The 24,158-nt window shown below is 39.9% G+C and overlaps 1 protein-coding gene across 4 annotated transcripts in view; it reads right to left on the bottom strand.

Moving 5' to 3' along the window:
- TBL1XR1 (TBL1X/Y related 1) overlaps window positions 1–24,158 on the bottom strand; it is a 158,747-nt gene that overhangs the window by 11,538 nt on the left and 123,051 nt on the right. For all 4 annotated transcript variants that reach the window (XM_072618450.1, XM_072618447.1, XM_072618448.1 and 1 more), the window contains 10 exons: window positions 15,598–15,743; window positions 12,800–13,025; window positions 10,243–10,375; window positions 9,857–9,998; window positions 7,965–8,028; window positions 7,761–7,858; window positions 3,918–3,978; window positions 2,354–2,475; window positions 2,131–2,205; window positions 605–732 (listed from right to left, as the gene is read on the bottom strand). In XM_072618450.1, coding sequence (XP_072474551.1) covers window positions 605–732; window positions 2,131–2,205; window positions 2,354–2,475; window positions 3,918–3,978; window positions 7,761–7,858; window positions 7,965–8,028; window positions 9,857–9,998; window positions 10,243–10,375; window positions 12,800–12,968 — 992 coding nt within the window. In that variant the 5' untranslated portion in view covers window positions 12,969–13,025; window positions 15,598–15,743. The remainder of the gene's footprint in view (window positions 1–604; window positions 733–2,130; window positions 2,206–2,353; window positions 2,476–3,917; window positions 3,979–7,760; window positions 7,859–7,964; window positions 8,029–9,856; window positions 9,999–10,242; window positions 10,376–12,799; window positions 13,026–15,597; window positions 15,744–24,158) is intronic.

The following is a 24,158-nucleotide window of genomic DNA, read 5'->3' as shown; positions in this document are numbered from 1 at the left end:
TAATTCAGGATTCAAGGGAACAAAGAAGAGGCTCTCTGGAGAAAACAAACAACAAAACAGAGAAATCACATGGCCCCTGAGTGTTGGCAGCCAAGTGAGTCTATGGGGCCCTGGTCTCTGCAGAGGCTCCACTCCCTTCAAAACCCAGAGAATGGCCCTAAGGAATCATTCAAACTGAGGCCAGTCATCTACAAAGTAGAACAATGAATTCAGCAAATGTTGATGTTGAGAAAAGAGTGCTTTCAAGTAGGACTATGATGTCTACATTTTCATAATTATTCTAAACAGCTTGAGAAATAAAAGTATCCCTCAGTTTAATAAGGATAATTTATTGAGGTCTCTAATTTTCCATTTTCTTATTACAGAATTGAAAGCTAGAGTAGATCTTAGAGTACACCTAAGCTAACACACTCAATTTGCAAAGAAACTGAGGGAGAAGAGAGCCAGCTCTTCTCCTGTCCTGAAATCCAAGCTGGTGTGCTGTCTCCGCAGACAGAGAATGATGACTGCAGGAAACTGACATGAAGGAACCACATCTGGAAAAAAAGCAACAGTAACAACAAGCACCAACAAATCCAGTGTTCTGCAGTTCAGGAAACATTACCTGGCCAGCATGAGGTTGGCATTTGGATTGTTTGTTCCTGGGCCTGTTGGACTCCATTTGATAGTATAAATTTCTTTATTATGTGCTTGCAAATCATGGACACAACTCTCTTGCTTCATACTCCATATCTAAAAGAGGGGAAAAGAAGATGAATCCTCTTCCAGTACAGACTGTTAAAGAAGGGCTGGAGCTGAAAGAAGGGCTGGAGAGGGCAACACTCTCACATTTTACAGATGAGAGAACAGAGGCCCAGATGAAAGACCAGCCTAAGACCCTCCAGGCAGCCAATGATTGAGCACAAGCTAGAAGGGCCACATTTAAATACCAGGCTGATTCAAAGTTGTGGGTGAGTATAGATGAAAACTCACCGACTCTCTGGGACTGGGAGTTGGATGAAGTTTTCCAGCTTTCTAGCTGGCTGGTGCCCAGACAGCAGGAGAGGTTCTCCCACGTGCAAGACCGAACTCTTTCCAACCAGCCCCATCTCCAGGTGCCGGGATGGAGGGAGGAGTTGAGACAGAATGGACAGAATGAAAGGTAACAGCCCCCCTGCCCCACACAGATTAGGATGCTGAAACCCTTCTAACTTGACTATTTGTTAGATGTACTACATTTCTATTTCCTCTGGCATTACAGCCCAGGACCCTTCACCCCTGATGGTATTCAAGCACCATTTGAAAGATCTCATTTCTTCACTGCAAATACAGGTCAATAATCATGGGCAGGCACCAAACAAAGCAGAGACATTGTTCCTTTCCTCTCTTTTCATGTATTTCTCCGCTCATGGCGGACAAGAAAAGACCAAGAGCTTCTTATAGTGATGACTCATGGTGAAGGTTACATGAGAAAGTCCTATTTGCAGTCAGGATGAGGATGCTCTAAAGAGATTTTAGTCCAGTGATTGAACCACTCTAAGTACCAGCCAGAACTGAAGAATACTGGTGTGATCCACAGCTCAGCAAATCTATGACTTGAAGAAGCAGGGATTTAAAATGCTCTTCTTCAAAAGGTGAATTACTATATGGTTAGGAGTGATTTATAAAATGTGGCAGGAGAAAACAAAGATCACTAAGTACTGGTAAACTTTTACCAATGCAGCTTTTATCTTAGCCTATATATTAAAACATTCTCAAAAATATTCTGACAACTTTTGAGTGTTAATCTAGAAGTCAAAAATATTGACAGTTCACATCAATTTCTCTATTAGTGCAAAGAAAATCTCCAACCGTCCTACAATCAAGTCATCATTTTACACACCATCATGGGAATCACAAGCCAAAGTTACAAAGTAAAGTGACTTCTAGGGAGACAAGGAGCCCCTTCTACTGAAAGACTGACTGTCATCAATAACCTTTACATGTACTTTAGAAAGAGAAAAGAAGACAAAATACAAAAGACCCTAAATGGCTAGGCTTGAAAACGCTACATTAGAAATTCTCAAGTGTGAGAGCTTTACAGGCCGTCCCTCCCCACCTCCACACACACCCAAAGAAACAAACAAAAATAAAAGCCTACATTTAAATTACCTTTAAAGTCATGTCATCAGAACAGGAGGCCAGAAGGTTGCCAGTTGGGTCCCATTTAATAGCATTTACTTCATTCTAAAAATAATCATTCATACTTAATTTTTCATCATATGCATGAAAACAAAGTTCAGCATAACTTCCTTAACTTCCCCAAACAGTGACAACCACACATTTAGAAATATCCATGTCCAAATCCCATGAAGAAAAACAGAGGGTTTCTTACTGTGTGTCCCTGGAATGTTTTAATAGGCCTGTCTTGTCCTAATTTACAGACATGAATGCACATGTCGGTGCTGCAAGAGGCAAAGGTGTTGTTGCTCTGCCAGTCCACGTCCAGTGCCGGTGCTGGGAAGCAGAGGGACAAAGTATTATTACACAGGTGTGGTTCTTAAAAACAAAAGAAGAGACTAAAAACACAACAAAAAGGTCAATTCTTCATAATTCATTTACAATTTTTAAGGTGTTAAAAAAAAAGATGTTTCAAGGTATTCAACTGCTGCCCTGAAATATTACCTCCACTCCACTCAGCCTGTACTAATCATCCACACAGAATGGATGGCACATGACAGGGTCAATACCTTAGTAATCTAAATAAAAGATAGTTTTCTGTATGTTGAGATACAAGACTGTAATGAAGATAGCTAATGTACTTTATCAGTACATAGTATGCACCCCTTAAAAATGGGAGTATTGTTTCAAACCAGCTAAATCATGCTGAAAATACCACACAAGTGACCCAGGGCCCAGGTTTGAAAAAGGAGCTGTGAGGCTTTAGGCCCAGAGACAGAAAGCTGCCCTCAGTGGAATTTTGGAAAAGACAGAGCACAGGGCCACAGTCAGTATTTCCTCATTTTAAACTGCCATGGGCATGTAAAAAACTCTTCAAAGATACATGTTCTTCTCCTGAGCAATCAGGCAAAATTTCCTATCATCTGTCATAAGGATCAGCCAACACTCGGAATGGCTGCGGAGCTAAGAGCCCGCAGCAGGCCTTGATTATCAGTCGGTGTTTGGTTTGACCTGAATTCCATTGGGGGAAAACTGACCCCACACTATGTTTCCCAGCTCTTTGTGTTCAGAGCAATGGAATACTAACGTGACTGCTCAAATAACCTAGCACTGGCAAGAACTGCCAACAAAATGGTTAGGAACCATGTACCATATATAAAATATCCAAGCACAGTCACATGAATGGACTGTCCATTTGGCTGATATACTCTAAGGCAGTGAGAGCGAGTCACACTAAGGGACAATGTCATGATTTCTAAATGTATGGGTATAATAGGTTGAATATCAAATATTCTTCTAATGGAAATATATAGATAGACAGATATACTTTTTTAAACTACACACAACGCTATTCAGGAACATATCTAATGGGAAAAGTTTGGGCTGTCTGTCCAGGACAAAGTCTCCATCCCCAATAAGAGATATAAAAACATAGTTGTAATGAGTGAGAATCATAAACTATGTTTTTCTTCAAAATGCAGGAGTAATCTGGTCATTGCCAACGCTTTATTATTATCATCTATATTACTTATGTATATTATCTTAAAATTATTTACATTATAAAAATTCTGGTATTATTTTCTCTAAGTATTTCATGTAGCAAGGAAGAAATAACCCTTTGAAAATCTAGGTTTTGGATTCTAAAAGACCAGACTGTACACGGTGAATTTTGAGAGAGAGAGAGAGAGAGAGAGAGAGAGAGAGAGAGAGAGAGAGAGAGAGAGAGAGAGACAGACAGACAACAAAAAGGTCCACATGAATTGTAAAGGAAATTTTACCTGAGTGAAAAGGGAACTGTTGCTTGGCTTCACCAGTATGTGCATCCCAGATAATTGTGGTCTATATTTTTTGTTTATTTTCAAAAGAAAAAAAATTAATGGAATTATAAAACTGAAAAGTAAAAAACTGCATTATTTCTGCTCTTTCCAAAATACACACAAAACTTTATTCAGGTGACATAAAATAACAACTACAAATTCTATCTTTTATGATTATTTTAAGCCCTTTTGGAAAGAAGTCTCATATTTGGGGAGTGCTTTTTTCTACGTAATTTGTAAGATGCAGACTCTGCATCAATGGTCAGGACCCACTGTGGGCCCTTCCCCATCCATACCACCAAGGTTTTTCCCCTGAAGCAATTGAGATGATCAAGTTTCAAAAACTAGGAACTGTTGAAAAAAATCACCTCTTCTCTAGGAAACCTTTTGGACTCACATCTGCCTTGACCTTTCCCTTTCCCCTCTGCTGGTACCTCCCATTGTCCTTTGCTTCTGTCTCTCCTGAACTTCTGGATTATTCTCAATATTTCCCTTGCTGGACCATAAATCAGAGTAGGCTCTGTTATCTTCAACACTCTACTTAAGATATCCCTACATGAAGCCTTTCCCAAAGCAGACCTGCTGTGTCTCCCTATTTATTTCTGTAGATGCTGCTTACCATTCACCCTCCCAATAGAATGTCAGCCTGTCAGTGGCAGTAGGAACTGTTTAATCTTTGTCTCTGTACACCAGTGCTTGGCCCGAGTCAGTATAAAAAAGGCCCTTATTAAATACGTGAGCACTCCTAGTGATGAGCAGGCTATTCTGTGCATAGCTTATACTTAATAAACACTTGCTGAATAACCATTACAAAAAGCTGACCTGCATAAACCAAAACAAAAAGTTTTTAATACACTTCCTCAATATCTGAATTCACTCACCCAACAGCATTAAAAAAAAACAAAACCCCTTCAATCTGTTACCATTCAGCTGGTAGCCTGAGGTATCAACCAGATGATCTGCAGGGGACTGCCTCCTTACTGAACTGTTCTAAATTTTCGTAGAACTTATTTCTGAGTAGCCTGTAATGATATTTCGAGGTGGACGCACTTACAGTGGGGCTGGACTAACACAGGTTACTTAGAGTCATTAGGGACATGGGCCAAACATGAGCTGGCCAAACACCAAGGCCTTCTTTCCAAAGTGCTATCCCAGGTGCTGAGGGAGAGGCAAGGAGGAAGGAGGAACTGAGAATCTGGTGGGGAAAACCAGGCACACACCAAGAACTGTGACCAACAGAAGGATGAAAGTGGGGAATGGCTGTCCCACAATAAGCAGTCACTGTGCTTTCCAGTTACCAAGCAATTTGTATTCACAAGTGATCTCTTATAACACAATCAACAAGCAAAGCAGGTGTTATTATTTCCATTTGTAAAATAAAAAAATGGGAGAATTGGGAGTGGGAGTGACTTGCCCAAGACCTCACAACTACTAAGTGGCAGAAGGAAGAATTTTACTGCAGTAAGCCTCAACAATTTAAACCTAACAACTCAAAACTCAATCTATTTTCTATTGCTGTATAATGAAAGATATAATGTATAACAAATCACTTTTTAAAAATATAAGCACAAATACTGAGATACTTCTGAAAATCTCCTTTAATTCCAAGTTAAAATGTGTGTGTATGTCCTTCATTGCTGAAGAAGACCATGCCATCAGAGAAATAATGACATGATTTGCACTTGAGTGTGTTTTGAGTGAGGAAACAGCCTCACTTCTCCTCCAGAGCCATCTGAATCCAGTGATCAGATATTCATCAGGAAGACTGGAGATGACCCAGGATGAGGCAATTGGGGTTAAGTGACTTGCCCAAGGTCACACAGCTAGTGAGTGTCAAGAGTCTGAAGTGAGATTTTTGAACTCAGGTCCTCCTGACTCCTACACTGGTGTTTTATCTTCTGCACCACCTACTTGCCCCTTAATAAGAGCCCTATAGCTGTTCTGGACACATGGAAAAAAATACAGTAGATGGTTGGGTATTTCTGGCCACTGGAAACCAGAAGATACAGTGATCCATGAGGTCCAAAATGCCTCATTTCAGTGGGCTTAAGGATAGCTGAAGTTGAAATCAAATTTTATTCTCTTGGACAAAAAAGCTAATTCACATTTTCTCCCAAAACAAAACAAACAAAAACCCATAACAAAAACTCCCTAGGCTTTGATTTAGGATGACAGTAGACAATGTGATCTCAAAAGTTAAAAATCAATAATTTTGCATACAATGATTTCAGCTTGGAAAACAATTGGGGACTCAAGGCTGATTCATCTATGAGTGTAAGCCCTTAAAGAATCATGTTAATTGTATGTGTATTTGTGTGTGTTTACACACATACAGAAGTCTAGCTTCAAAAAAAAAGAAAGTCATTAGATGGTCTGCTGCTTCTCTAAGTCTGTCCTGACATGACCATTAAAATCATCAGCCATCAGCTGGCTTCTTGGTGGTCATTTCAAGGACACATTTGCATAAGGCTAAAGAGATACCCAACAGGATGAAAATATTCTTTAATTCCAAGTTAAAATGTAAGCGTATGAATAAGGATATAAGACAAGGGTTTTCCTGTGTGCTTGTGTCTGACCTACTGAAAAGAATAGGTAAGAGAATTCTTTCTACCAGTGCAAATCTGAAGCTACCTTGGAGCTCCAAGTCTCAGAGAGTTGCTGAAATAACACAAGCCGGGAGTCACAAAGTCAGTGCATGCCAAACGGGAGACTTGAATCCAGGTCTTTCTAACTCCCAAAAGATCTTTCTGTTCACTGTGGCACATTCCCTCTTATTTTCATTTATTACTTAAAAAAAACCAAAATTGGGGGGTAAAAGTGATCAAAGAAAAAAACGACTTGTGATAAAGAAGAGTTTAGCTAGGCCAGGATTTCTCTAAACCCCGTTTTTAAGAGAAGCTGAGTGGCCTGTGGAGGCTCAGGTCGGCTCTTGGCCTAAGGTCTGAGCTCTTCTGTGCAACATGCTACTTTTCCTTCATTTCTCACCCGGCATGGTGCCCAGAGCATCTAATCACCACTTCTACTAACTAACATCATACCGAGATGACTCTTTGTATCGGATCCCCTCCCCCAGCAGAGGCTAACCTCTTTGAAGGTACTGACTGTTTTTGTGCCAAGGATAGGAGGACAGTGGCTGTGACAAAGGAGCTATGTAATAAATAAATATCTGTTAAACTGAAGGAACCTCCCTCTTCCTGCTAACCCCAGCTTGAAAGGACCTAGACTTCTCCTTTCACGGAGAAATTCTAACACGCTTCTATCACTGTCTCCTCCACATTTTGGGGATAAGGAAAAAGTTAATTATGGGCTGAAGACATTCCCGATTAACTGGCCTTGCTAAAGTCAGAATATACTGAACCCACTATTCCATCAGAAAAGGGCTTAATTATTTTGAGCCACTGCACCAACAAACAGCTGAGAGGCATGACCCCCAGAAGCCTTCACAGCAAGGCTCAGGGTGCCTCCAGGCGTTGTCTATTGGGTCATCCCATACATGTGTTACTAAGACAGGAAGTGTGACCCACCTACTCCTGCTCATATTACAACCGGAGTAAAATGTGGTCCTTAAGATTGAAAATGAAGGGTGGTCTGTGTGGAAGTGCTTCTGTGGATGGGTCTATAGATACATAAAAATATTGCCACCTATGCTATAAAGGCTGCATAAAATACTTTTCTATCACAAATATAAACTACTTTGTATTCTAACCATTTATTATTTGCAGTGTCATTGACAGAATGAGGAAAAATAAACTTTCACTAATACTTGATAGATATCAACCTCTGTAGAATTTAATTTTCTCTTACCTTGTCCACTCCTGCACTCAGAATGAAATTTCCTTTCTTGTTCCATTTTAATGCAAAAATAGGACCTTTATGTTGCCCCAAGGTACTAGCAAGATTACCTGATGTTTAAGCAGACAAAAACATTTTAACTATATGGAAGCGTGTAATGCACAACAGGAAAAATGAACAGAAAATAGAACTCTTTCGTTTGTTTGTTTGTTTTACCATCTTTAGTCCATATTCTGGCAAATCCATCATATGACCCAGTGGCGAGAAGTGTGCCTTCACTCTGTTAGAAAAATAGGATTTTTTTCATTGATAGAATCTCAAATTGGTAAGCCCATTTTTAAAAGAGACTACGCTTCCATACCAAGATATTCAAACTTTTTAGAGGACACCCTTATTTTCTTTTTATTTTTTTTCCTTAGGTTCTGGGGACATGGGGCCCTCACCTTCTGCCATACACATACAAAGATGAAACTTTTTTAAAAAAACACAAGTATGTCATGGCAAAAAGAAAACTCTGATGGGAACAATTCCGGATACAGCAGAGGAAGAAAATGAAACCTCTAATTCCATCACTGTTGCAAGAATAAAAAAACGAAGATGAAAACATCTCAAGACAAAGAGAAACAACCAACTCTTTCTTTCCCACAGTTATCGAAATCAGAATAAAAACACTGAGGAATGCGAACAAGAAAAGCTGCAATAAACTACGTAAGGGTTTTAGAACTGGAGAGAAGCAGGTGAGGGCGTGTCTAGGCTCCACCCTCTCTGATGCAGCCCCACGTAGGAGCTACATCCTGGGCTCTGCTGAAGAACCCAGGGGATGGAGGAGGAATGCAAGCGTATCTCTCAGTGCGCCTTTCCCCAAACTCCCAGAAAGGGAGAAGTGTGTTTTAGACCTCAAAGGATCACCTCAGGAAAACTCTTTGTTTGTGTCTAGAAACTAAGACACAGATACTTGTAGGAGGGCAGATCTAGTGCTGGAAGGGCTTTCAGAGGTCATCTAATGCAAAAAGTCACTTTATAAAGGAGAAAACTGGAAGCCAGGCCTGTTAAATGACTTGCTTAAGGTGCTGCCAGTAAAAAGTAACAAGTCTACAGTTCAGGCTCAGAGCCTGTGACTAAATGGTGAGCACTCTTCCTCACAGGTTTCTGCTTGAATTACCCTTCTCCAAAGTCCCTTTCCTGGCCATTTAGCTCCCTAATAGGTTTTATTTCCATCACACACGCAAAAACAAAAAACAAAACCCTCTAGTTTGTAAAACTTTGGTCAGGGTAAAGCCCCTATTGCTTTCAGCAGATGTCTGTCCTTTTTGGGGTGGATCTAAATATACAGGGCCCTATCTCAGTTTGCATATTCTTGCATTTTTGAACAGCTGGTGGACTGTGAAACGTTTCAATATCATTTTCTAAAAGTTCTAAAAGGCTGCTCTCTCTAGGTTCTAGGGAATCAGTTCTAAAGTAGATGCCAATGTGTTACTCCCTTGGAATGAGCTTAGGAAGATGCTGTAGGAAAACTCACAAAAGCTGTTGCAAAAAGTCAAGAGATCAGGAAAAGACTGGATGGTCACATGCTGAAGAAATGGTAGCCTGAATATTCAGACAACAGTCAAAATCTAGGGAACTCCCTTCTTCCCTCCCCTCTCCCCTTCCCCCAAGGATAACATCGTCTTCTGAGGAAGCCTGTTGGGAATGTGCAGCTTGTTGGAGTTGACACAAAAATAAAGACAAACACAGCAGGGGACCATGTGTGAAAAATCTATACGCTACAGACTTTAAATTATTCCAGTTTTCAACATAACCTAGCCAGAAATCAACAGTTCAAAACTAAGGCATCAGATAAGGGAGTTCTCCTATTTTCCCATGAAAATTTTACCCTCTTGTTGTTCTAACTTGACATAGCAAAGATTTCTTAGCATAAAGAAGTTAACTCTGACCCTGACAAGGAGAGTCAAAGAACATTAAAGCCATACCTCCAAAGTCTACTAAGTCCATTTGACCTTTCCCTTTTACCAAGAAATTCGGCAAATAACTTGTGGCTCACAAATCGGGTAATTTTAGGAAGCACTTCTAGTTTATCTGTTCAGATGTGCGTGTGCATGTGTACTTACATTCCAATCAAGGGAGGTCACATCTTTGTTGCTGGGCACATCCTGCCCACCTTCCCTTATACAGTGGCGGAGGACTAACTGGGTAGAGCCACTTGTGCTGTTCTCACTCAGATTCCATATTCTTGCTGTTGAGTCACCAGATCTAGAGATCAGGAAAAATGGTTACCATCCTCATCAAGGTAGAGTGCAACATTTTCAAACTAGTAAGAACTGGAGGAACAGTGAACAGCAAACACTTCCTTCTCAGTGCTCCCTAAATACGACAATCTTGAAGACTCCAAAAATCTCAGGGAAATGTTTTCCCAATCAACAGTTTGGATTGAAGCCATAGGTTTATAAAATTCTTAAGACTGAATCATGGCTTGGCTTCATTGTGAGACACGTACCCTGAGGCTAGCAGGTCACTAACAGGATTCCAGGCGCAGATGAACACTTCTGACTCATGACCCCGTAACACCACAGCTTTGTTTGAGGGGATTTCAACATCTCCGTCCACCTCCATCATATCTGTGTGGTTATCTGTAAGAGAATTAGTAGCAGCATTATTGGACAAAGCCTGCTGGAAAAACGGTATGGCACAAACTGGGCACAGACCAATTATCTCACACTGTATACCAAAATAAAGTCAAAATGGATACATGAATTAGACATAAAGGCTGATATTATATCAAACTGGGAGAGCAAGGAATAGTTTATCGGACAAATTTATGGAGAATGGAAGAATTTATGACCAAACAAGAGACAGAACATAATGAAATGCAAAATGGATAATTCTGATTACATTAAACTGAAGTTTTTGCACAAACAAAGCCAATGCAAGCAAGATTAGGAGGTAAACAGAAGACTAGGAAGGAATTTTTACAACCACTGTCTCTGATAAAGGCCTCATTTCTTAGAGAACTGAATCAAATTTATAAGAATACAAGTCATTCCCAATTGATACATGGTCAAAGGATATAAACAGGCAGCTTTCAGAGGAAGATATTAAAGCTACCTATACTCACATGAAAAATGTTCTAAATTACTATTATAAGAGAAATGCAAATCAAAATAACTCATAGGTACCACATTACACATATCAGATTAGCTAATACGACAAAACAAGAAAATTATAAATGCTAGAGAAGATGTGGGAAAATTAGAATCCTAATGCATTGTTGGTGGAGTTGTGAACTGATCCAACCATTCTGGAGAGCAATTTGGAATTATGCCCAAAGGGCTATAAAATTATGTATGCCCTTTGACTCAGCAATATTACTTCTAGGGCTATATCCCAAAGAGATCACAAAAAATGGGGAAAGAACCCACATGGACAAAAGTATTTATAGCAGCTCTTTTTGTGGTAGCAAAGAACTGGAAACTGAGGGGATACCCATCAACTGGGGAATGGCTGAACAAGTTGTAGTATATGAACGTAATAGAATGCTACTGTGCCGTAAGAAATGGTGAGCAGGAGATGTCAGAAAAACCTGGAAAGACTTATCCAAACCGATGCTAAGTGAGACGAGCAGAACCAGAACACAGTACACAGCTACAGCCAAACTGTATGATGACTTAGCTCGTCCCAGCAATGCAAGGATCTAAGACAAGTCCAAAAGGCTCTTGATGCAAAACGCTATCCACACCCAGAAAAGAGCTACGGAGCCTGAGCGCAGACTGAAGCAGGCTACTTGTGCTCTTGCGTACTCTCTCTCATTTTGTTTTCTTCTTTCTCATGGTTCATCCCACTGGTTCTAATTCTTCTTGACAACATGACTAGTGCAAAAATGTGCTTAATATGAATGTATACGTACAGCCTATTATCAGGTTGAACATCCTTCTTGGGGAGGGGGAAGGGAAGGGGAGAAAATTTAAAACTCAAAAGCTTGTGGAACTCCATGTTGAAAACTAAAAATAACTTTTTTTAAAATTAGCACAAAAATGTTTATAAAGAAGTTGTAAAATCACGAATAAAGTGTTTTGACCTATATATGTACCATGTAACTAGAAGCTGTAGCTCTTAAAAAGCGAATGGTAGGGAAATCCATGATATTTGCTACTTTCTTTCATAAAATATATTAAGTATAACAAGTATCCGTGATGATAAAATAGGATTTTTTCCCTTTGTCTTTCTATTCCCAGTGCTTCACACACAGAGTGAGTACTTAACAGTTGTTGGGCTGAACGGAATTCAATACCAATGAGAGCATACTGCTCCACAAGGCTGCTTTTTCAGGGTAAATAATAACAAGGAAGAATATTTGTCCTGTTTAAAGGTAGCACAAGCTTTAGTTAATCACACAAACATTAGAGCTGGACAAGGTAGACAGGGCTCGCAGAGAGGCAGGGGAGGGGCAAAACAGGACCAGGGACACTTTCCCTCAACATTGCTGACCAAACCAATACCTGTCTCCTGAGTGAAATGTAATCCGTGCCAATATCATGCTTTGTTTCTGCCAGTAGGGGTTGCTGATATATCATTCTTACAGTGTGTTGGAAGAAACAGCTGGGTTATATTTAGAGCTTCCTAAGGTTTTGTTGTTTTTTTTTTTTAACTTAGAAATTTTAAAAGGGGGCTAGGAATTTTACAGCAAGATACATTTTCCATCTTTTTAAATAAGCCAGAGTGATAACCTCTAACTGATGCTTTGGCATGATAATAAATTATTGGGTAATAAGCCAAGTAATGTCAGAAAAACAAAGGCCCTTGACCAAATTGCAACGTACTCAGTCATATGACAGTTAGTTTAGAAGCTGACACAGGCGGTAAGTGAAAAAGCATCTCCTGCTGGAATTAAACAGCTCTCTGAGTACACTTTCAAATCTTTAAAATAACTGAAAGAAACATTGGCTTTATTATCTATATTTACGCCGACTGACCCACATAGAGAATTTCACTCTCCACTGGACACAATCTAAAACTCCCTGTGATGTCCATCAGACCATGCCTGGGGCTCAGCTTACTTGCTAGACTATGGGCTCCGTTTTCTTCTCCATTTGCAGTATTTTCTCCATTTTTCGTTGAACCCTGCTGATTGGTTGTGGCAGCGGCAGCAGCAGCAGCAGCTGCAGCCTGTTGTTGGGCAAGTTTATCTCTGTACGCTTGCTGTCTGGTTTGTACCACGTCAGGCATCACAGCATCGATCAGTGACAAAGACTCTATAGGTCGTCCATCAAACAAGGTACCATCCTAAGGTTGAAAAGTCAGGGGGAAGAAAAATAAACATAACAGTAAAGAGCAAATGAAAACAATTCCGAAGTCAGCCATGTGTATGCTGGTCTATATTGTACAAAAAGGACTCTGATCATGTTCTAGTGAGCACATCTTAGGGTTCCCAAGAGGAAGAAAAAGACATCTAGTAACCAGCCAGCATTTATTTATTAAATGCCCGCTACAGGGGTAACAGGGATACAAGGACAAAAACCGAATGGCCCCTACCCCCAAGGAGCTTCCATTCTATGAAAACCCTGACTGACAATGTTTAATTTCAGTACAGATATAGCTAAAGTGCTAAGTAGGAAATATATGTGCCTATTTCTAAAAGACAAGATTCAGGTAGCAACACAAAAATAAAATGCATCAGGTTGGGTATCACAGATTTAGAGCTGGAAGGAATCTCGGAGGCTATTTATTAGCTCCAATCCCTTCACTAAAAATGAAGAAATTAAGGCCTACAGGGGGGGGGGGGTTAAGTGACTTGCCCAAGGTCACACACGAGAGTTAATCGGCAGATCTGGGAATCAAAGTGAGGTTGTTTTCCAAATACAGCACGCATTGTACTGTACCAAGTTTTATTTGTGATTCATTTTAAATAATTTAGTGTCAAGTAAAATAAAACAGGGACATCTAGGTTGCTCAGTGGATAAAGTACAATCCGGCCTCAGACACTTACTAGCTGTGTGACCCTGGGCAAATCACTTAACCCTGTTTGCCTCAGTTTCCTCACCTGTAAGATGAAATGGAGAAGGAAATGGCAAGCCAATCCAGTACCTCTGCCAAGAAAACCCCAAATGGGGTCACACAAAGGGTCAGACGTGAACAATGATAACAAAAATTCTGGCATTTCAAAAGGCATGATCATCATAGGATAATAACACCCTAGCACTTAAAAAAAAAAATAAACACAGGCCATAGATAGACATTGGAATGTTTTTTAAAAAGTTGGGTCTGGTCAAAATAATCTTTTAGGACTATTCACTAGAATCAGAGAATTCCAAACCAGAAGTACGTTGTTTGGTATGAGGCTTCTTAGCCTGAGTTCTATAAATGTGGGTTTTTAGTATCTTTATTTGGTTTCCTTTGTAACCTTATATATTTTGTCTTAGGCATTTAAAAACACGATTCTGGGAAGAGGCCATTGGCTTTCAGCTGTGTCAAAGGAGGCCTATACCCTGAAAAAAGGTTAAGAATTCCAGATCTAGTAGAACTGCCTTATTTTACAGCTGAAGAAATTGTTTCAAATGGTTAGGAAGCTTTCCTGAGGTCAAGCAGATGAGAATTGTCTTCTCGATTCCTAAACTTCTGCATTTTTTTTTTTTTTTAGCTTCATGGAATTTTTGTAAAGCTACAAGCTTGAAGAGTTCATCCATTTCCTTTGTGATTATATACAGACACCTGGGTTTGTTGGCTAAGACTATTTGGGCACTATGAATGCAAACCACTTTCTTATTTTAGAGAGTTTTTCAGCTGCAGAAATTCCAGATAACATAACATGACTCTTTTCAAGGTTAATTAGCTCAGGAAGTCTCCCCACTTAGTGAGATTCCCTAATCTATCTACTAGGAATGAATATTCTTGGCAAGAAACAATAATAAGAAAAAAATATGGTTGCTTTATTCTAAAAACATTTGAAGAAACAAAACTGAGTAATAATTTTAAATCTAATCTCTCCAACACCCACATATTCAATTTCACAACACACAGGTCCTATTCAGGAAATGCTCCTGCCAGAGAAGCCTGCAAGAGAGCAACCCTGTGTCAGAGACAGATGGGCAGAACCGACTCTAACTAGGAGTCCATGGTTCTCTAACAAATCAGCTGACCACCAGCCTTCGTATTTCAAAAAGAGTTCTCTTCAGATGAATGGTCAATTTTAAAAAAAAAGGAAAACTAAGAATCAGTCTTATTATTCTGACACAAAAATATATTATTAAAGAGAAAAATCATTCATTCAACAAATGGCAATTGTGTAGATAAGGCTGGGCCAGATGTTCAGTTAAAATCCTCAACCCTCCCCTCATAGATGTTACAGTCCAAGAGAATTATAAGACACAAACGCAAATATTTTATACTACAGTTATCTAAATATATTACAGGGTTATGAAACAACCTGCTACGTGAAGTCTGAGGGGAAATTAGGGGAAGCTTTTATGGAGGAGGAAACAAAGGAATTTGGTAAGAACTCAACAGGTAAAGAAAACAATGAGAAAAAATCTTTAGGCTTAGGTCACATTATTTCATGTGACCCAACAAAGAGGCAGGAAAGCCCAGGGTGGTCCAATCTGGCTAATGTAGACGAGCATGGGAGGGGCTACATGGGGAAGGCCCTAAACATCAGGCTGGAGACTCCACCTCCATACACCAAGGCAAGACATTTTGCCAAGTTGACAAAGCCTTCCAAAGCTAGACAGACCCCTGCACCTCCAGAGAGTTGTCAGCATGAGCATCAATCAGATAGATACTGGAATGTCGGGGGGTTTTTTTAATGGCATTCAAGTGAAATACAGAGAAAAGCCATTTTATTTAAAGAAAGCAACCATACCTCATTAATACTGACTTCTGCCTCTACATACTGCAGGCCTTTCTGGATGATAGAAATCAGAGCAGCAGGTGGAACCAGGGCACCATTGATATTAGACTGGCTGATATGGCTTTCTATACCAAAGGTAAATGCTGAATGAGAAAACCCTAAAGACAAGAGGAAAATCATAAGAATGTATTTTTTGAGAAGCAACATAATAAACAATAGGATGAAAAAATCTTCTCACATTTTAAACAAACTGTTCAAGTTAATAATAATAATAAAACACCATTGGAAATTACATTCCTAATGTTAATAGCTCCAATCATATACCTCTTTTCTGAGAATCAATATTTCTGATGAAGGATATTTAAAATGTCATTTAAATATGTTCATCTTCACAATTGTATTCTGCACTCTCTTTACAGGCTTTATTAATTTTCTGATATTTATAGTACATGTAGCTGTGTATCTTCAAGTTTTACGTAAGTTGGAAGGTATTGAACTGGTAGGAGTTATACATCAATGAAAAGAGACAAATCCTGGAAGGTTAGTACTGAAAGGGAATTGGTATTTGTTTATTACAAATGTTTCATTTCATAGATGAAGAAAACGGAGGCTTGGGGACCTTCAAAGTTACACTGAGCTTATTATTCATGGTGCAGTAAAACATACACGTTTTATTCATATAAATTACAAAATCTATTCGGACAACCAATGAGTGATTATTTTTATACCAATTATGAAGTAAAAGGTTCGCTAAAAACAACTTATTTACATGAAACAGGAAATGCTATTTAAGAATGAAAGAAAACTCTTTTTAAGCTCTTGGAAAACCATTATGTGTGCAAACTAAATGCTAAACAATAAATGTGCTAATTACAAAATAAGTCTTGCTTATAAGATTATCTAAAGTCTAAAAGTAGAGTAAGAGAGCCCAAACGAGCATGGGAAATTCTGGCTCTCTCCCTTCATCAAGGTTAAGATTCAGTCTCATTCAACAAAGACTCAGTGACTAGTCCTTGCCAAGTACTGCTGGGCTCCAGGTGGAGAACAATGATGAAGCTTGCATGGCCTAGGCCTGCCCTAAGCTTACAAGTCCAGGGTAGGCCAGCCTTATGCACATATAATTACCACATGAAACACAATGTCAGAGTACCCTACGAGGTCACTTGCTTTTTTTTAAATGCAATTTAGGCTTTTCAAATCTATGAATCTTTAGTTACTTGCTTATCGTCCATTAAAAGGCTGATCTGTACACATCTGAAACTAAAACAGGTCTTCAATGAATTACAAAAGAAGCCAGAGTTTTTATACTGTACTTTATGTAAGATATCAATTAGTTTAAAATTACAAGTAAATATTAATCTAATTACATGCAACTTTAAAATAATACATCTTTCACATAAAGAATTATATTAATGTTTGCTTATTTCAGAATTTAACCATTTGAACTCTTTTCTGTTTGGTTTATCCCAACTTCTAAGTATACAAAGGAAGAATCCTGCCCCCCTTTATGGATCACCAATGTTTACTAACTGTGCCAACTGATGATGAATGCATTTTAAATTAATTTCTTCTGCAACATTTAGTCAGCAGTATTTCACTCGTGCTCCAAAGCCCTCCTCTGACTCCTTAAGCAGAGCCCTCTCCATTTCTGTATACATACTGATAGAGAGCAGGGCAAATAACAGGGGCTAGCATCTTGCTTTTGGTTCATGGTCTCACAACAGCCTAGACAGGAACTCACTGCATGGAGAAATGATTTCAGCTGAGCTTTTTTTTTTCTTTTCACAGGAACAGCTATCAGGATCTCTGCCAAAAGGCAGGAGACCCCAAATATTTTGGGGGACAGCCCTGTTCTTCATGGCCCCTATGCCTTGAGATCCATTCAGTAAGGAGACAGAGGGAAGAAGAGTGAAGATCCAGTTCTTGGACAGAATAGAGAAAGGGGTTCCTAATGTCAGTTGAAATTGCCTCCCCTCTGCAAGAGCCCTGGCAAATCATAAAGAAAACATGGTGGCAATGAGCAGTTTAGACAGCTACCGCATGAAGTTTCAAGATGTTCTGGTATGCAGTCATTGCCTAGAGGGGGAAGAAAACTGAAATACATTCTGTTGCTCTTAGAGAGTGCCTTTTTTGGTTCCCTTGTATTCTTAATGCAAAGAGGAGTACCTATATATCAGTGAATGACACCAAACAACTGAGTTTTTCTTTTCATTTAAGGCCAGGGACTCAGAAGCATGCAAGTCTTAAGTGGTCAAAGGAAGCTTGATGAATGACTCTAGCATCTGTCCAATCCTCTCTGCCCCTGGCCGCAGTGCACATTCCTCCTGAAATTACTTTGTGTGTTGTGTAGACAGAAATGACAAGACTTGGCGACAGACTATATCTATAGGGTGAGGATGAGGACTCAAAGATTCAAATAAGGCTGGGACCCATAGTGACTGGAAGGTTGATGGTGCTCTTGACAGCAACATGGAAGTTTACAAATAGGGCAGTTTTGGGGAGAAATATGAATTTCTGACATGTTGGATTGAAGATGTCTCTGAGACATCCAGTTTTATTTTAAAATAGATCCCTGATAATGTAGAATTAGAAGCTCAGAAGAGATACTAGAGCTGGATCTAGAGATCTGGGAAGAGGTGAGTATAATAGAGAAGAGGTCATGATTGCCTCTACCCCATTCTAAAACCTCCTTTTGCTCTCTTCTGTGTTTTTTCTTAATGCAAGGTTTCTCATTAAATCTCAGCTTCTTGAAATCATTAACAGTCTCTTCCTCTTTACTATTTATTCCCCCTGCTCCCACTCCATCTCCCATGTTTTTTTTTTCCCTAGTCCTCAACCACCTTGACCAACATCAACATAAGATGCTGTGGACCACCTTCCCCTCCTGGACACTCCCTATCCTCTCCAGGTATTCACAGTATGGTACTCTAATTGCTAGCTGTTTGACCCCCTCCTTTCCTTTCCATGCCATGGCCCAACTGTGAAGCTACCATGGGGGTCTCTCTCTTCCCCCTCCCCTCCCATTCAGCTCCTATGACTTTGTTATTCTGAAATGCAAATTTATGTACTGAGGCAGTAGCCCCCCTGAACTTCAGTTAGGTTCTAACTGGATGTCCCAGAGACATCTCAAACTCATCATGTCCAGGCAGAGCCCATTATCTTTCCTAACTCATTCATCTCCCAAACTGCCTTATTTCTGTCAAGGATATCACCTTTCCTCTAGCCTCTCAGGTCTAAAACCTCAGCTTACTCTCCCTCCTTCCCCCCTTACATATCCAATACATGATCAAATCGTGCTGTGTCTCTTCCCCCCTTTCTTCTACTCACATAGCTACACGATTAAAGCAGGCCCTTGTCCCCTCTCAGACATCTAGAAAATCACAACAGCCTCCTAACTGGCTCTCCTGCCTCAATCTTTCCTGACTCCAGTATATCCTATGTGCCTTTACCAAAGTGATTTCCCTTAAGTGCAGGACCTCCTCATGTCACCAAAGCTTCAGTGGCTTCCTATCATCTCTAGGAAAAAAACAGAAACTTCACATGCTCATCATAGCCTCTTTCCAGATTCAGGAGACATTCTTCCCCCTTTCTCCTACTCAGACGATTCCATAAATTGCTCTTCCCTTTGTTCCTCACACAAGACCCTCCATCTCCTGTGTCCGTACTTTTGTCCTGACTTTTCCTCATGCCTGGAATTCATTCCTACCTCATCTCTACCTCAGAGCCCATCTCTAAAACTCAACTCAAGTTCCATCTGTTAAATGAAGCCTTTTCCGAACCTCCCAATCGCTACTGCCCTCTCTCCCAAACTCACTTGTATTGACTGTCTTTATGTTTATTCTGTTATCTATTTTTTCCATATATACTTGCCTTTTCCACTGACATGTCAATATATTTGAGGGTAAGAATCACGTCATTTTTTGTAGTTGTAGCCACAGTACAAATCTGATGAATTTATTGACTTGACTTTTCTCCTAACTTTGTACTGACTTTAATCGTCTCTGTCTCCATCCGTCGTCAAACACCAATCCTTGACAATTTATGCTATCTACTCCCCCCATCCCATTCAAAAATCACTCACATGTTACCAAATGGTGCTGAAAGATACCACCCAACCACAATCACTACAACCTACTTTATCTGTTATCTTGGGTCAACAGTGCTACAAAGGAATCTTTTATTCTTCTCCAGAGCAGCTCTAAAACCTGTTCCCAAGACTTACCTCTCCTTCCCCTCCCAGAACGTTACCTCCTAACTTTACATCCTGAAGTCCCTCGCCATCTTCCTCTTCCCCAACCTGTCCTCTACTCCAGGCTGATGAAGAGGCAGGGCCCTCCTCCTGGTAAGAGCCACTACAAACAGCAAACTGCCCCCACAATCACTCCCTCCTCTGATCCTCACCGTCTCCCTCCCTGACGCTATCTGGGGTTGCGGCCTCTTGGTTCTCATCCTTGCATTTTCACTTGCCCCTACTATTCCCTCACTGTAAATTCCCAGAAAAAGCTATTCCACTCACCCTGCATAGATCTTCTCTTTTTCTACTCAATCCCTTGCAATTTGGCAGTGAACATCACTCAACTGAAACTGCTCTCAAGTTACCAACAATCTCTTACTTGCCAAATTCAATATCCTTTTCTCAGGTCTCATCCTTCTTAATCTCTCAGTAGCATACGATACTGTTGATCAGCTCATAGATTCTTTCTCCCCTAGGTTTTCAAAATGTTGCTCTTTCTTGATACTTCCACATGTTGAGACAGCCTTCTCAGCATCCTTTGCTATGTAACCCTCCATGTCTCAAAGCCTGTATGTGTACCCCATGGTTATGTCTTCTTTTTCTACCTTTTCTAAGTGGGCTCTCGTCAGATCCCACGGGTTCAATTATCACTTCTATACAAGTTCCAAATCTATTCCTCCCCTGCGGGATGCTTGAGTTTCAATCCGGCATCACCCCTGCCATCGAACATGTCCTTCTAGACGTGTGGGAGGAATAAAGCAGAACTCATTAACTGTGCCCCACCCCCAACCCAGCCCAATTACTCGGTCCCCGAGTCATTCTCACCTCTTTGCTCTCCTCCCCATGGCACAGCTAATCAGTTGCCAAGTTTTGTCAATTCTAACTCCATAACAGCTCTCACCCCTTTCTCTATTTAAGCCTTCACCCCCTACCAGGACAACTGCAATAGCCTTCTAAAGGATCTTCCTGACTCAAGTTCCTCCCGTCTCCTAAGTATCCTGCGCAGAGCTCCTAAAGTCCTCTACCTAACATTCAAGGTGGAGCATGTCACATCCATGCTTCAAATTCTCCAAGGGACCTGCATGACCTTCAGGATCCAACAGAAACCCCTCTGCTGGAACACTGAGGGCTCTTAATCTGTCTCCAGCTGGCCTTTCTTACAATGTGTCACTGCCCTACTTGTTTCTTCTCATGCACAACATTCTAATTTTTATCTCAGGACCATTATGGAGGCTTCTCACGCCTCAAATAGATGCTTGCCCTCACTCTGCTCCTAGATTTCCTAGCTGACCATGTGAAATTTAAGGGTATACATCTTTTAAAAACCAAACTAACTCTACACAGTAGCAGCTCCTGAACTATTCAAGTTCATAATAAAAAAGTTATTATTATTAAGTTCATAATTTAAAACAAGAGTGATCTCTAGATTCCTTCAGCACTCAGCTCAAAAACAGCTATGTAGAAGGCCCCTTCCTGAAGCTACTGGTCTCCCCCCATTACCATTATTTAGACCTGTGAGTGCACATATTGTTTTGTTTTTGTATCCTCACAGCCTAGCAGAGGACTTGGCATACAGAAGGTGCTTAACAGATCCCTGTGTTACAACACTCATAATTTACAGGACCATCAAAGCAGCACAGTGCTATGGATGCTGTCATATTTTTGAAGCCCTTGCCTATGACTACTTGTGATATAATCATGAGAGACCTGAGGCTGGTGCAATTAAAGATCATCAGAGTTGACAGAAGTAAATTTCTGGGGGGAAAAAAAAAATCTTTCCTTGGTTCCTTAGCTTCATGCACAATACCTATTTAAATAAAACTGTATCCAATTAATTTTTAAGCTTTATTTGATTACATCACTAAATTCGGCACGTTGGTTCAGTCTCCTATGCTCCCAGAGCCTTGTCATTTCACAACTGTAAAGACTTAAAAGCCATATTGATGTCAGGCATACCAACAGCTGAGCCCCCCCACCCCACCCCAGCTCTGAGCAGCTGCACAAAGCTCCACTACAAGCAGTTAAGCTTGACCCAGCCTGCTGCTAAAATCAGCTCTTACTGGTCTAGGGTGGGAAAAGCAATGATGATCTCAGCCCATTAGCAGCTGCATAAATAAAAGTCGGAGGAAGCCTATTCCTTGCAGCTGCTGAGAATGGCAGCTCAACATGGGCTGGCCTAGACAGTAATTATGGGCCAAAATACTAATTTTTTAAAGAAAATTCAGGGTGACCTATACACTAAATTGGCTTATACCCAGTCACACATGCAATCCTTGCAAGAACACCCAGGGAAATGTACGACAATTTTGTATAAATCAAAACCCAAGGGACTATTCCTCTGAAATATAATGTATAAGATGTTGTAGTTTCATTAATAAGAAGGTCTAAGTAGGTTCTCAACTTTGGTCACATCAAGAAATGTTTTCTCAACCTCCAGCTATTCATTGAGTTCTAAAGACTGAAATACTTCACTTCCCAAAACTGTCAAAGAAATTCTAAACACAGGAATCCTGGAGATTTACATACAGAGTAGTAGCTAGTTCTAAAAAAATAAACTAATTTTAAAGTTGGGGGGGGGGGGTGCTTAGTCACCTCATTGAATAGCCAGTTTAGATAGGGATGATTACATCCTATACAAGGCTTTTTAAAAACCATCCAATAGTTCAAATACAATACCTAGAGATAACCATATAAATAAAAATAAAAGAAAGAAACCTACAAATGGCCAAATCAAAAAAATCAGTGACAGTTGAAAAAAATTCTTTAAAAAAAAGAAAAAGTTCAAAGCAGAACTGTGCTAGTAGAGAATAAACAATGTAGAATTATCTGATTTGTTGGTCATAATTTAACACGAAGTAGTCATGTTCATTAGCTGTTAAGACAATCAAATATGTTCCTAACACTCTTCTGGCAGACATTAAAGACAGTAGAGCAGACAAAGTCAGTCTTTGCTTACTCTATTTTGGCACCTAAGATAACTACTGTATGCACTCCAATTTGTCAAGCCACCACAAAACTGTCAAACCCAATGCCAGGAAGTAGGAAAATTTTGACTGTGGGGAATGTAAAGCTATTGATGATTCTAAAAAGTAAGGGGTAAACTGTACTTAAGATGAGTTCTCTGAAGATGCAAAGGAGAAGAAATACACTCAATCACTGCAACTTTTATATTCAAAGGATGCCTCAAGTGTACGGAGATTCCATTTGAAGTAAAAAAAATTTTTTTAAATAGAAGGAAATGGTGATGACCAATTGTTAGAATTCTCTCATGGTTATATAACCCATGGTTCTTAAACACAACTGGAATCCAAGGAACCATCCTTTTAGGTTGCAATGACTTAAAAAAAAAAAAAAGGTTTCCTTGATTAGGAAAACCTATTCCAAAAGCTATTATTACAATAGTGTGTTTGTCCTTCGTTGCCCAAAGAAGACCACACCATCAGAGAAATAATGACATGACTTGCACTTGACTTTGTTTTTGAGTGAGGGAGGGCTGTGCAGGTCACCAGCCTCACTTCTACTCCAGTCATCGGAATCCAGTGACCAGATATTCATCAGGATGACTGGAGATGACCCAGGATGAGGCAATTGGGGTTAAGTGACTTGCCCAAGGTCACACGGCTAGTGAGTGTCAAGTGTCTGAGGTGAGATTTGAACTCAGATCCTCCTGACTCCTGCACTGGTGCTCTATCCACTCACTACCTAGCTGTCCCTATTATTACAACAGATTTTCATGTGAGAAGGTTGAAGAAAAGGTGTAGTTTGAAAAATGCAGTTAGTTCTTTTCAAGAAAGTTGATAAGAATGAATGTACAATGTTTTTGAATGTGTGTACTGATGTCTATACATTAAAAATTAATTTTTCAAAGTCTGTAGCCTCAACAGATTAAATCTTAAAGTCCCAGTAAAAAACACAATAAAGTTCACCCAAATTTAACACAAGCCACAGACAAACCCAATCTAAGCCCTCCTTGTAGAGATATGGTGTTGCACACTTCGATTACCCCACCAAGTTTACAAAACACTTTTTTCCACAACTCCAGAAGACAGCCCATTGTCAGTGATGAAATATATGCAGAGAACAATTACTATTTGAGGAATCTTTGCACTGAACTCTGGTACTTAATATAGTCATTAAATGGCAAGGAAAAAAGGGCAGGGGAAAAGAAAAATAGCAAGTTCATAATCTGTTATTTGGGGGGGGCAATATTTTTTTTAAATGATGCAAATTTAAAAAAAATAAATTAAAGGGTAAAAAAAAGTAGATTTCCATAGGGGTGCTGAGTAATTTTTATTTTGAAAAGAGGGTAGAAGGTCAAATAAGTCTGGAAACCTCTGTT

Source organism: Notamacropus eugenii, chromosome 6 (assembly GCF_028372415.1).
Source record: "Notamacropus eugenii isolate mMacEug1 chromosome 6, mMacEug1.pri_v2, whole genome shotgun sequence".
NCBI lineage: Eukaryota > Metazoa > Chordata > Mammalia > Diprotodontia > Macropodidae > Notamacropus > Notamacropus eugenii.
The sequence above is the reverse complement of the archived record's forward strand: the minus strand, read 5'-3'. Positions and strand labels throughout refer to the sequence as shown.